The sequence below is a fragment of the Strix aluco genome, chromosome 2 (genome assembly GCF_031877795.1).
Source record: "Strix aluco isolate bStrAlu1 chromosome 2, bStrAlu1.hap1, whole genome shotgun sequence".
Taxonomy (NCBI): domain Eukaryota; kingdom Metazoa; phylum Chordata; class Aves; order Strigiformes; family Strigidae; genus Strix; species Strix aluco.
The window spans coordinates 126,264,390-126,278,833 of NC_133932.1; the positions used below are offsets into that span (position 1 = coordinate 126,264,390).

At 45.2% G+C, this 14,444-nt stretch overlaps 1 protein-coding gene across 1 annotated transcript in view; it reads right to left on the reverse strand.

The window, feature by feature from the left end:
* Positions 1-408: 408 nt before the first annotated feature.
* HEPHL1 (hephaestin like 1) overlaps positions 409-14,444 on the reverse strand; it is a 37,734-nt gene continuing 23,698 nt past the window's right edge. The window contains exons 12-20 of the mRNA XM_074817006.1: positions 10,345-10,558; positions 8,586-8,725; positions 7,635-7,775; positions 4,379-4,485; positions 3,713-3,935; positions 2,844-2,983; positions 2,086-2,245; positions 691-771; positions 409-611 (exon numbers count right to left, since the gene is read on the reverse strand). Of these exons, the coding sequence (XP_074673107.1) occupies positions 409-611; positions 691-771; positions 2,086-2,245; positions 2,844-2,983; positions 3,713-3,935; positions 4,379-4,485; positions 7,635-7,775; positions 8,586-8,725; positions 10,345-10,558 (1,409 nt within the window). The remainder of the gene's footprint in view (positions 612-690; positions 772-2,085; positions 2,246-2,843; positions 2,984-3,712; positions 3,936-4,378; positions 4,486-7,634; positions 7,776-8,585; positions 8,726-10,344; positions 10,559-14,444) is intronic.

Genomic DNA, 14,444 nt, shown 5'->3' on the forward strand with positions numbered 1-14,444 from the left:
CTGCAGGGACTTCCAGATTAACACCTGCTCCTTCAGAAGCCAACATGCTTAAAACAGTCCCTGGTGATATTTATTCCCTAGTGTGAACCCCGTGTTTGTGCACAGAGCACGTGGATGCCATGCTGCCTGCTCCTTACTCCCGTGGAAATCCTGTGCAGCCGGTGTGGATGCCAGGAGGTGTGCTGCTCTGCTAGGCTGCCAAATTTGATCTTGAGCAAAGCTCAGCTGAACTCCAGAGAAATGGTGATGCGTGGTACGTGGCTCTTGGAGCCGAATCCTTCAGCTCGTGTTCACTCTTGTGAGCGCTGGCTACGGGGTAGGACTATCAGCGTATATCTTGTTCCAGCTTTTTTAGCAGCATTTCATGAAATCCAGTGCGGCTCTGTGAATTATGCTAAAAGTGGGGATTTACAGGGAATCTGTTAGAAGTGCACTTTTGTCATGCAGAGCCATGTAATGGATCCTGTTTCCTTGGTGGATGACAAGGCAGAAGATCATTAATACTGTGGACAACAGAACAAGTCCAGTGAAAAAAAAGGCTCCGAGTATCAGGCTGGCTTCTCCAGGACTCAAAGTTTTGCCAAAAAAATTGCCCCCTTTGCTGTCATAATCTGTTAAAAGAGAAGTAGTTCATGAGAAATCTATGCATGAATCTGAAGAGTTTTAAACGACATTTTAAAAAATCCTTACCCTTTGCCGTGGTTCTATTTTTTGCAGTAGTTGTGTCATATGCTCCAGTGGTGAGTCCTCCTTCTGAAGGAGCTTCCCACTCTGCACAGAAAGAGAAAAAACAAAGTTAAGTTGAAAACCTTAACCTCTTTTCTCTTCTGCAAAAGCAGTCCTGATTTTATTTAAGTATTTCTACCTTGTTGATCTGAACAGAAATCATTGTTAGATCAGCACAGCTATTACTCTAGGCACGTCTGTGGGCAACATCTCCCTTCTCTATCGGCATCTCTGTTTACTTCACTATTTACTGTACTGATAGGATGAGGGGTGACAGTTTTAAACCAACAGAGGATAGATTTAGATTGGACATAAGGAAGAAATTCTTTATGATGAGGGTGGTGAGACACTGGAACAGGTTGCCCAGAGAATTTATGGCTGCCCCCTCCCTGAAGTGTTCAAGGTCAGGTTGGAGGGGGCTTTGGGCAACCTGATCTAGTGGAAGGTGTCCCTGCCCATGGCAGGGGGGTTGGAACTGGATGATCTTTAAAGGTCCCTTCCAACCCAGAGCATTCTATGATTCAGTTCTGCATTTGCTTGTTCACTTGAAGTTTCACAGCCTGCATGAATATGTGATATAAAATAAATTTACCTTATCCACAGAAGGAGTATTTTGGCTACATCTGGCATTACATTTCTCATCCTGCTGCTACAGGGTTACAGGTACAAGGTGTGCCTGCTGGCACTGTTGCAAACCCTCTGGAGGAGTATAGCAAGCACAGAGGTGACCCAGGCAGGACATGCTGGATCCAGATGTTTAGCCAAATTACATGATGTGGAGAGGATCACAAAGCACTTTTGGCGTCACTGACAAGTGGTGGAAGGGACCAGCACCACTCAAAAAGTTTGCCAACTTTTCTTAGTCAAAGGATTGCCCATTTCTTGGGCAGGATGAACAATCACTTTCTGGAGCACCTTGTATCTCAGCTGTTCTCAGGAGCTCAAATAGCTCTGGGAGCCAGGAGTGATTGCAGGGAGGAACCAGCATCATGCCAGTCTGCAGGCCCTCCCACACATCACGTGGCACCGAGGCTGAAAAATAGCTTTGCAGTTGTTTTCTGCACCACCTGCGGATGACTAATGGTCTGCAGGCTGCCACTGTCTTAGAAGGGCTTTTGTATAGCACCAGCTGTTTTTAAGCTGCAGAGCGTAGCAAAGATTACTGTCCTTGCCATGTCATTAGGGGTGTTTGTCCTGTCCCTGGATGATCCTAACTGGCCATGGCAGCAATGTACAGGTGCTTCCAACCCGTGTGCAGGGAGCAGTGGTGACATTAGCTATACTCCTTTTCTCCCTGCTTTCTGTCCGATCTGCTGCAATACCACCTCCAAGTCCTAGGACACGTTTCTGATACTGCACCGGATTTATTGATGGTGTAGGTCGTCTCCATGCCAGCGTGGATGTGATCAGCTACATGGCAGTGCAGAAGCCATGTTCCAGGGTTTTCTGCTACGAGTTCAACTGTCTGGAAAGTCCCAGGAAAAAGGTCATATACGTCTCCTCTGTGGTCCTTATCTGTCTGTGGCAAGGCAAAACCAGCATCGTGAGAGTTGTGTCTCAAATACCTGCCACGGGCACTGAAATATTCCAGTTAGACTTTCAGCTCCTCAAGAAAGATCCAGCGCTTCTTGTTATACATTTCTAGTGAGACTCATGCAGGGAAACTGAGGTCTGTGGACACCTCTCATCAATGAATTAATTAACAACAGGAGACCCCTCCTGAGGACTTCAAGTGCTGGTTGAGCACAGGTGTTTCCTTGAAAGACAGATTTTTTAGATAGTCCTGCCAGTGGCAAGCTGTCACAATGTAAAACCATACTCTAAGCTGGCATAACTCTCTCTGATTTCCTCCCTTTTTCTTCCCTTTTACCCATGGGTAAACATGTATTTTAATCCACTTAACCATGTCCTCTAATAGTGGCATTTATTCATGATTCATAACAATTACAGAGTAAGAGAAGCTTTACAAGGATCTCATTCATCTTGTATATCCTTCACATGCAAAACTCCCACCAACATCAGCACCAGGGCTCCATGCCCAAGCTGAAAAACCTAGACTTTTTTGCAGAAATTTCCCATCGCACTATAAAGGTTTTACTTTGATTAATTTTACCAACCTTGAAGATGAAGGTCTGTGCATGGAAGTGAACTGTATGTATATCCACTTCATTGCCCATTCCTATCAAATACCAGTTTGTCCTATCACCTTCATTCATCGTTAGACCCAGGAGACTGTTATAAACCTTCCCATTGATTGCTGGAAGAATGACAAAGAAGGACTGATTAATAACTGGCCATGATACAGGTGATGTTAACCTCCACTTCAGGTACCCTTTGCACTTTCTCCCCGGGAAGACTGAATGCTGAGGCAGAGAGGGGACAGGCATGTGGGGCCAGGGTAAGGACTCTCCATAGTGACCGCTGCCATTGCAAGGAGACAGTCACATTTTTGTTTCACTTTCCAAGTCACCTAAGTGCCCAGCAGCAACCGTTTTTCTGTCTTGGAAAGCATCGCAAAGGTTTTTTACTGGTTGAGTTTGGACTCGTGAACAAACAAGATTTATGCTGAGAAGCTACATGGAAAAAGAGTTGTTGCCTAAAATGGGTACCATCTGTAGAAAGAGAAATTTGCTTTGTCAGGGCTGTTCCTGCCCCCATTGAGTCTGTTCTGCCTGGCTCCTCAGCTGGTTGCTACTACAGCCACAGTTTTAAAATGTCATCCTTACATTCCTACAGAACAAGCCTGCAAGTGACGCAGCTCCCAGATGACAAGGGGAGTCTGGCAGGGCAGCCAGAGCATAAAATTAAACTATCTTGTTAGAAAAATATCTTGGCTGGGTTTCATGAAAACTTTTTGTTTCCACAGTTACAGTTTATGAAGTTGTCACATGGTTGGGTAATTGCAGGCTAAGTCCAATGTCTTCCTAAAAGGGCTGTGAAAAATAAAACTCTGTCCTCTTGGCTGCTGCCACTGAGTTCTACATACCATGCATGCTGTTGCCTTCTACAAAGTTCTTAGTGGAATTAAAATCATCAGGATTCTTATGAAGGTATGTTTCAATATTTTCTTTCAAATACCAGGATTCATTTTCATCAAACACCATAAACAGAAGAGTAAATTCACGATCAATGTCTTTCCTTAGACCTCTTTCATCTAGAGTTCCTTTTCTGCAAACTACAAGAGGCCCAATCAGACCACTGTATGTGTCCTGAAATAAAATAAATATATGCATTACAGGTTTCAGTTCATTCAGTTATGAAATAAATACAGTTTAACTACAGATTAAATATAGATGAAATTCCATTTTCCTATCAGATGAGAAAAAAATCATTACTCTGATCAGGGATATCTTTCTCTTACATGTCCCTATGTTAATATACCAAAGCAATGTTTTGCCTTCAACCAAATTCCCTTCAACTGGTCTTTAAGGAGGGAATCACATTACCATAGTGTATCCCCAGGGATTTCAGTAGATTAAATTACCAGGCATGTGCAACTGTTATCAAAGAGGACAAAACATCTAGTTCTGTAAATTTTTCCTCTAGCCTGTGGTCCTTGCATAAATACGAAGCAAGATCCTTTCAGAAAATTTATGCAAGCAGGATGCTTTAGGCAAATCAGTGTAATCTTTAACGACCATTTCTTGGTTACCTTTACAAAATTCACTGTTGAATAATAAACCCAAGTGATACAGTTTGGATCTGTTTTACCAGGGCCAGATCGTTCTGGGACGTTCCACCTGTAGGTGTTTATTTCCCCTGAAACAGAGAGAACAATTTTACCAAGAGCAGCTGGGTATTAAGAGACTTTGAATAGTATGTAACTGAGATCTGCTACCCTCCTCATCAAAAAAATGATCTACATCAAAACTATCTGTGGAAGCATGCAGCAACGGGATGTGGATGTGATTCTGCCTTCCAGGAGGTCAATGAGGTTCCGGTGGTGTAAATGAAGGCAGTTAGCCCCCAGAAAGGGAGATCTGCAAATGATGCTGGCAACAGCGGCATCCCACAGAGGGAAGTTTATAGGACTCTTCATCTTTCTCCTTGGGCAAAACTTGTAGCAGATCAATGATCTTGGATGCTGACGCTTAAGGTTAGTTGAAGATGTTGGGAGCCAAGCTCCAGAAAACATTTCTTGGACTTTCTCAGTTGAAAAGGGCACAAAGATGTGGCAGTTGCCACTGGGATTTTGCAGATGGTGCTGCAGCAATGTATCAGCTCTGGGCCGGAAGAGGAGAGCTGAATACGTACCAACCTCCTGACTGGGAGCAACAGGGAGGTCCTTTCCTCTTCCAGCTAAGTCCCTGCTCCCCAGCAATTGCTGGAGAACCCCTGTCCCTTTATAAAAGCCACCACCTCTGCCATGTCCTCCCTGAGCAGAGATTCCCTGATGTCTGATTTAAAAAACCAGAACAATCTGATGGGAAAATTATCTATTCGGGTGGGGATCCGTTCTCTACACCGAACACCAACACATCTGTGCTCAGATGATCTGCCTGTGCTGTGTTTCACTGCTTTGTTTTTTTGCTGGTACTGAAGGGAAGGGTAGGAGAAGAAGATGTGGTCAGCACCTTGCCCTTTTAACTGGTGGAGAAATGTTGAACCAGACAGTCTCTGGCCCGAAAGTCTTCCAGGGTGACAAAAGCCAAGAACAGCTGGGGACATGTTACAAGTCAGGGGAAAACAAGGAAATCACAGAACTCTTGGCCATGGTCTTAGTACAGCCACAACCCAACAACTGCCACCAGCTGTGGGCATCAGGGCAAAGGAGAGTTTTCAAGTTTAAATGGTTGCGAAGTGACTGAGCCTAGTTTTGTGTCACTGAGGCACTACACCGTTTGATAGATCATGCAATAGTGGGTTTTATTGTACAGCAATAACTACAAAAAAATAAATGGTGACTCTCAAATGTCGTACTATATGAGATGACTCTAACATAAATGTTGCAATACCATTTAATCTTACAGGACGAGCACTTTCTGTTCATTACAGCATGGGTCTATGTACTTCAGCAGAGATCCGAAAGGCTTTCAAGACACACTACACTAATAGGCCAGAAAACAGTAACAAGAAACCCCTCAGTCTCAGAGACATTCATGCCGTGGAGACATACACCAGAGAAGAGTTTGTCATCCACCTGTATCTAACCTACATGTCACCACCCCTTTTTAGAGGACGTGATGTGAGAAGAGAGTCTGGCCATGCTCCTTTACCACTTCCTTGCTTTTTACTCCTCACTTTGGGACATTTGGAGTCTGTAGATGGGAAAATCTCCACTCTGCCTAATACCTGAGACACTTCAGATGCCATCAAAGACCTATCTTTGAAGTGCAAATGAAACATAACCCCTGAAAGGACTGATAAACAAGAGGAAAATAGATGCTTTCTCCCTTGTTGCTGCTGGGTAAATGGAGGAATGGACAGGGAGGGGACAAAGCTGTGGCAGCTGAGAGCTGATTTGGCTTAGGCTGCTATGGATCTGCTCTCTCCATCTCTTTACCATGCCACCCACAGTATCCTTTGGAGCTGGCAGCGCTCTTGGGAGCAGGACACAATTTAGCAGGACACAAATCTAACTAATGACTGGTTCAGGATTTAGTAAAACTAGATGGGCTCTGGGAAGCTTGGGGTGAGCAGTCCAGTCTGGCCTGGGAAGACAGCGAGGATTTCTAGGTGGTGGTGGTGGGAACTGAAGTGCCCAGGAATTGTTCTTGTTTTGAGGGACTTGTTTTTCGTATTAACAGCTGTTTTCAAACTCCTAAGGAAAAGTCTGTCCTTAGATCTTGCTGCAGAGTCCTTTCCTTCGGTTTACTGTCAAAAGCATACCTCCCTTGGTCTAACTCGTCCCAAGCCTGCTCCCATGTGGCCACGGGACACATGACAGTAGTGTTCCCAGTGTTACACCTCAACTGCCAACAGCATCACCAACATCACAGAGCAAATAACAAAGCAAGAGAATCGTATAAATCGGCTCATTTTCCCCCCATATATTAACTAAAGGTATTCTTTTGTCAAACTCCAGCAAGGCACATTTGGCCATGAATTTCCGTGTGATTGTACTGTATTAATACAGCTGTTTACAGGAAAGAAATTTCAACTTGCAGAGGTTTAGTACATCAGAATTTCTTTTCATTTAGTTTCATACTGAAGCTGACAAATACTGTGAAAAAAAATTGCATGAGCGATGGAAAGCAAAGGTATGTACATTTTGGATTGACAATAATGCCTGGGTTCGAGTCTGACTTCCTATTAGAATATAAAACCCAACATAAATTAGAAGTCCAAAAATTTTAACAGGTATTTTTCTGTATGGAAAGTTTCAATGCTGGAGAACTATTTTCCACTATTTTTCTCACTAGAAACTGAGGTGTATTTGATACGCTTTTTCAAAGACTTTTAATTCACATGACAGCTACATCTTGCGTTTTATGCATCAGCTCTGAATGCAAATGCCAATTCTGTGTAGATTAAGAGAGAGGCAGAGTTAACATTGCCAACTGCAACTCTACCACTGAGTTTCTCGGTTTTTAAAACATTGTTAAGAGTGTCAGTCTGGAGCCAAATGCAGTCCTGTCTTATACTTCTCTTGCCATGATTATGTGCCTGCTCTTGCCTTTTTTGGAGGTTTTTCAGTGATACTACATTCCAGTTTCTACCCTTGATAGGAACAAAGGTTTGTTCTCTGCCCAAACATGCTCACTTGATCAAGAACCTACATGTATAACATCACAGAATCATATCTGAATAAACGTTGAGCATAGTATGCCTGGAAGAACACATGGGGATGTGTAAGCTTGAAAGAGGGATTATCATTCATGTGTTAAAATACTTTTATATACAGCCTTTGTAGCTTAAAGAAAAAAAAAAAAAAAAAACAAACATAAAAAACCCCAGAAAAGCCTTACCGGGGAGGGTAATTGGTGTCTCAGGTTGTTCTTCACAACCTACTTCTTCTATACCATGTGCGCTTATCGAATAAGGCCTACTGGCTTTGTTCTTAAATACAATCAGTACAGAGTCACCAGCTTCAGCATGGAGTAATGGCCCTAAATTAAAACAGAAGATACCAGTGATTAATGCCGCTTTTCTGAATTTAACAAATGTTCAATATCTTGGCTTAGGAGAGGAGCCAAGGTCTTTCTCAAAAACTTTGGGCTTTTCTATGCTTTCAGCAAAGCCATCAAAATTGGTTTGTTATCTCAGTTCATGAAAAAAAAATTCTTTTTTCTTTTTGGTCAATGAGAAGAATTATTCACTCTGGAGACAGGTCTTCGGACAGCTTGTTTTTAAGGAAAGCTCCTGTAGATGGTTTTTGTATCTTCCAAAATTTTATTTCTTAAATTGGTAATAGATTTTTTAACTATTTTTTACTTTTGTACTGCAAAAAAGGAAACGTCAAATATATTTCTAGAGTGTGTTGAATACTTTGTGACCAATTGTTGCCCACTGCTCACCCCATAAAAAACATGAGCTGATGGTTATTTTATGACATGTGTAAAATTTTATCTTGCCCAATTTCCAACACAAATCCAGCCCCTTAATATTGATTTAATCTGCCTACAAGAGTCTCCCACAAGTTACATGCTCTGAAGTTAAGGTGAATCCTGGAATTGCCATTTTGGCATCTTCTTAGTACTCCTCAGGAAACTCCTTGTTCATGTTTGAGAATTAATTCCCTAAATTGGAAAGCATCTTTACACTCAGCAATTATACAAATTGGGTATATCACTGATAAACTGAAATAGGCATCAGTGGTCCTTGTTTTCCATGTTAACAAAGCTGGAAAAACTCTTAGTTTTTGGAAAACAATCCTCTCACTTATCAGGTTCAGTCTGTGATCCATGAGAGCTACTTGCCCAGGATTTCCAAGTGTTCTTCCTCCTCTGTCCTCACTTTGCGCTGCGTGAAGTTGCTGTTTGTGTACTCCCTGTAAACCACCTTCTTGTATTTTGAACCTATCAGATCTTCCGCTTGGCTCAGGAAAACGTGCCCATAGCTGCAAAATAAAAAGCAAAAATTAAAAGCACTAAACTTTACATATCTAAAGGCTAGTAACTGTTGTATTATTCACAATAGATGTGATAAGGATATATGGCTTGGTCCGATGTGCTGATTGATGCTGAAACCCTGGGTGCTGCAAGAGATTTTAAACAGCAAAAAATAACAGTGATGATCTTCAATAAATGCACACCCTCTTCAAACAGGTAAAGCTGAAGATATGTTGCACTCACCACAAACTTTTGGGAACACAAATCCTTCACCAGAGCTGTTGGATGAAGTTCAAGCTAAGAGTGGGTTTGGCCACTCTCACCAGCTGCATCCTCCGCTTCAATAAAAGATACTGCCTGTCCCTGCAAACCTGAATCCTTTTATCACAATGACTGCTTTCACTATCTTGGCTATTAGCATAGGAAGATGACAATCGAAGCTTAACCTTGCAAAAGCAAATGTCATCATCTGAGATAAGAGGGGCCTGCTTTACCCTGCCCTCCTGCTGCTAGGTACTGCACAGGGCTAGATACTTTTCCAGCATAAAGATAAAGTGAGAAATGTATTTTCCCTTCTGCAGAGGATGCTTTTTTGTGCCCTCCAGGTTTGCACAGTCACCCACAGCTTGTTGCTGCTCCTGAGGGATCCCAGAAGGCTGACTCGCCGGCAGAGGACACTCGTCACCAGCTGCGGAGGAGAGCGTTCACCCTCTTCTGAGAGCAGCTCTGTCTCCTGGCAGCTCATCTCCAAGGTGCCCCTGGCAGGGGAGTTGCAAAGTTGGCTCACAACTTACTAAATAAAACCAAAAAATGCCCCAGGAATATTGGTTACTGTAGTAATATGCTGTGTGTGTACAACAGCAGCCTTTGGCAATACTGGAGTTAGTATTTTCTTTAAACACGCTTCGTCACCTGTGACTCTTCAGGTATATTTTCTACCAGCTCCCCCATACTCTTCCTCTTTACAGGGTGCAGTTTCCCAGCCACTTTTTTAAGGTTTATTTTTGAAATAAATTCCTCGTTTCTTTTTGTTTTCACCAAGGTGGTCTCAGAGACATCCCTATGCAATATAATCTGGACATGTATCTTCTGTACATGCTTTTTATTCCTTAACACAGTGCAGCGTAGACACGGTTCACTTGCAGTGCTTACTGCATTCTGGCTTTTCCAGGGGAGCCAGGGGCTACTGAACTGCAGTGAAGCAGGCTAGGCATCTCCCTAGTGCATCTGCACTGCCTGCAGGGGCTCATGTCTGGGACAGGTACCTGGGTTTCTTCTCTATGAAAACCAGAAGACTGGGATGGGGACACTGGGGAGAGTGAGGAAGGGAGAGGAGGGGGTTGGGGGACATCACTGTAGGGTTAACCCAGGGCTGGAACACACAGATGGATTTAAGGACTTGGAAGCCTTCTTGGGTTCAACAGCATTACAAGACATTCTGAGAGGAAAACATTTGTAAATGCTGCCTATGTCTAGTCTGAGAGGATGTCATTTTATAAATATGTTTTATTTTGTTCAGCAAAGAGTTTGTTCAGCAAACGAGGCTGACTTCATGAAAGGATGCTTCAAAGGTTCCCCTTCACTATGAGTGTGCCTCATGGCCACAGGCATTTGTTGCTTTGAGTACCTTTCCTCATTGCTGCTGATGTTGTAAATCTTCGGCACTGAGCTCTTATTTGAGGCATAGTCCCACTCCACCTCTTCTGCAGCGATGTAGTAGAGCCTCATGGCTCCGTGCTGCTGCTGGGTTTGGGTGGTATTACGGCAGCTGCTGACCTCATAGAGATGTTTCATCCCACCGACAAAGTGATCAAAAGTCCTGCAAACCACTTTGAATGTGCCTGGAAAGGAAAGTGCATGAGATTTAGGCAATTTAAAAAACCTTAAAAAGCAGCTTGGCAGATTAAGTCCTGTGCCTTGTACATCTCTGATCTGTCCTCAGACAAATGTAATCTGTGATGCTGTGTGGAAAGTCAAGCAAGGGCATGTTTATACAGAATCCTAGAATCATTTAGGTTGGAAAAGACCTTTAAGACCATCAAGTCCAACCATTAACCTAACACACTAAACCATGTCCCCAAGCGCCACATCTACACATCTTTTAAATATCTCCAGGGATGGTGACTCAACCACTTCCCTGGGCAGCCTGTTCCAATGCTTGACAACCCTTTTGGTGAAGAAATGTTTCCTAATATCCAATCTAACCTCCCTTGGTGCAAACTGAGGCCACTTCTTCTCATCCTATCACTTCTTACTTGGGAGGAGACTGACACCCACCTCACTACAACCTCCTTTCAGGTAGTTGTGGAGTGATAAGGTCTTCCCTGAGCCTTCTTTTCTCCAGACTAAACCCCCCCAGTTCCCTCAGCCACTCCTCATAAGACATGTGCTCCAGACCCTTCACCAGCTTCATTGCCCTTCTCTGGACACGCTCCAGCACCTCAATGTGTGGCCTCACTGTGCGGAGCACAAAGGGACAAACACTTCCCTAGTCCTGCTGGCCACAAGACTTCTGGTACAAGCCAAGATGATATTGGCCTTCTTGGCTGCCTGGGCACTCTGCTGGCTCATGTTCAGCCGGGCTGCCAACCAACACTACCAGGTCCTTTTCCACCAGGCAGCTTTCCAGCCAATCTTCCCTAAGCCTGTAGCATTGCATGGGGTTGTTGTAACCCAAGCGTAGGACCCGGCACTAAGCCTTGCTGAACCTCATACAATTGGCCTTGGCCCATTGATCCAGCCTGTCCAGATCCCTCTGTAGAGCCTTCCTGTCCTCAAGCAGATCAACACTCCCGCCCAACTTGGTGTCATCTCCAAACTTACTGAGAGTGCACTCGATCCCCTCATCCAGATCATTGATAAAGATATTAAACAGAACTGGCCCCAATACTGAGCCCTGGGGAACACCACTTGTGACCAGTGTCAACTGGATTTAACTCCTTTCCCCACAATTCTTTGGGCTCAACCACCCAGCCAGTTTTTTACCCAGTGAAGAGCACACCCATCCAAGTCATGAGCAGCCGGGTTCTCCAGAAGAATGCTGTGGGAAGTGGTGTCAAAGGCTTTACTGAAGTCTAGTAGACAACATCCACAGCCTTTCCTCATCCACTAAGTGGGTCACCTTGTCATAGAAGGAGATCAGGTTTGTGAAACAGGACCTGCCTTTCATATACTCATTCTGACTGGACCTGATCACCTGGGTGTCCTGTATGTGCCACACGATGGCACTCAAGATGATCTGGTCCATAACCCTTCCCAGCACCAAGGTCAGACTGACAGGCCTGTAGTTCCCCAGATCCTCCTTCCAGCCTTTCCTGTAGATGGGCATCATATTTGCTAACTTCCAGTCAACTGGGATCTCCCTAGTTAGCCAGGACTGCTGGTAAATGATGGGAAGTGGCTTGGTGAGTGTTTCTGCCAGCTCCCTCAGTGGATCCCATTCAGCCCCACAGATGTGTAGCAGGTCACTAACCATTTCCCCTTGGATTATGGGGCCTTCATTCTGCACCCTGTCCCTGTCTTCCAGCTCAGGGGGATGGGTACCCAGAGAACAACTGGTCTTATGATTAAAGACTGAGGCAAAGAAGGCATTAAGTGCCTCAGGCTGTTCTTCAACCTTTGTCAGTATGTTTCCCCCCACATTCAATAAAGGATGGAGATTCTCCTTAGACCTGCTTTTGTTGCTACTGTATTTATAGAAACATTTTTTATTGTCTTTTACAACACTAGCCAGACTAAGTTCTAGTCAGGTTGGCCCTTCTAATTTTCTCCCTGCATAACCTCACAACATCCTTGTAGTCCTCCTGAGTTGCCTGCCCCTTCTTCCAAAAGTCATAAACTCTCCTTTTTTTCCTGAATTCCAGCCAAAGCTCTCTGTTCAGCCAGGCTGGTCTTCTTCCCCACTGGCTTGTCTTTTGTCACACGGGTATGGCCTAGTCCTGCACCTTTAGGATTTCCTTGAAGAATGTCCAGCTTTCCCGGACTCTTTCGCCATAGAGGACTGCCTCCCAAGGGACTCTGCCAACCAGGCTCCTAAACAGGCCAAAGTCTGCCCTATGGAAGTCCAGGGTGGAAGTTCTGTTGACCCCCCTCTTTACTTCTCCAAGAAACAAAAATGTTTTAATTTTGTGATCACTATGCCCAAGACAGCCTCCAACCATCACATCACCCACAAGTGCTTCACTGTTCACAAACAACAGGTCCAGTGGGGCACCTGCCCTAGTTGGCAGCACTCCGGTGGTGCAAGACATCCCACCATGTTTCTGTGATGACAACTATATCATAGTTTTCCTGATGTACAAGGTCTTCTAGCTCCTCCTGTCTGTGTCCCATGCTGTGTGCATCAGTGTAGATGCACGTCAGTTGGGCTATTGATCTCGACACCTTTTTTGGGGGAGAAGCCCTACTTCCTACGTGATCATTCTCAGGCGCTTCCGTGGTTTCTAACACATCAATAACCCTTGCCTTTTTGCTGCTGCATGGATCTCCATCCCCTACCTCCACCAAGACAGCAGACCGAAGGTCCTCGCTGGCACATTGTCCCTCAAACACTGGCATGCTGTCCCCAGGCTTATCTCTAGCAAGGTTGGTTTTGTCCCTTTCCCCCTTCACATCTCTTTTAAAGCTCTTGCCATGAGCCCTGCTAAGTCCTGTGAAAAGATCCTTTTCCCCCTTTGAGACAGGTGTACCCCATCTGTTGCCAGCAGGCCTGGTGTCATGTAAACTGACCCATTATCAAGAAAACCAAAATTCTGCCAGTGACACCAGGCTCGGAGCCAGGTATTGATTTGCTGGCTCTTCCTGTTTCTTCCCTCATCATTCCCTGCAACTGGAAGGATAGAGAACACTGCTTGTGCTCCTGATCCCTTAACCAGTTGTCCCAAGGTCCTGGAGTCTCTTTTGATTGCCCTCAGACTTCTTGTTGCAACTTCATTGCTGTCCACCTGAAAAATCAATAATGGATAATAATCTGAGGGCTGTAACAGGGTAGGAAGCTTTCTCTTTGTATCTTTAACGTGGGCCCCAGGGAGGCAGCAGACTGCCCTAAGTGGCTCTAGGGGGCATATTGGGCCTTCTGTTCCTTCCAGAAGGGAGTCTCCTAGATCAATGACCCGCCTTTTATTTCTTTATGGAAGTGGTTTTGGTGCAGGGCGTGGGCCGACTTAACCTCAGCAACACCTACAAGCGAGATGAACCCTCGTCCTCGTTACCGTTCGGTCCCACCTGCAGAGCCTCATACCTATGATGCAAGGGCACGAGGGGAGGTGGGGCAGGCACGGAGGAGACATGCCTACTGCGCCGGGCAGGAACTCATCACCATTGCCCCCTGCCCCTTAAGTCCCTGTGCTCAGCCAGGCGGAGAGAGGATGGGGAATCCTCCGCATCATGTGTCCTGTCTCCTGTCGGGCCTGTACCGGGAAAGGTGGGGTGCGGTTCCAGCAGTCTCTCTCTCTCTCTCTCTCTCACTTCCTGATACTCCTCAGCAGGGCCCACCCCGCAGCCTGGCACCGGGGCGGCAGCGTGTTCCCACCGCAGCTCTGGCTGGGCAGCTGCATCAGTCATGGTGGGTGCAGAGCTCAGAGAGGCCACGGCTTTCTGACGGGTGGGTGCCATTGCTTCCTGGTGGTTCCCTGGCTCGGGAAACCTGCTGTGCACCATGCTGGAGTGCTCCACTGCCAACCATGTCAGCACCAGAGCTGCTCGCCTTAGAGCCCACTGCCTTTGAAA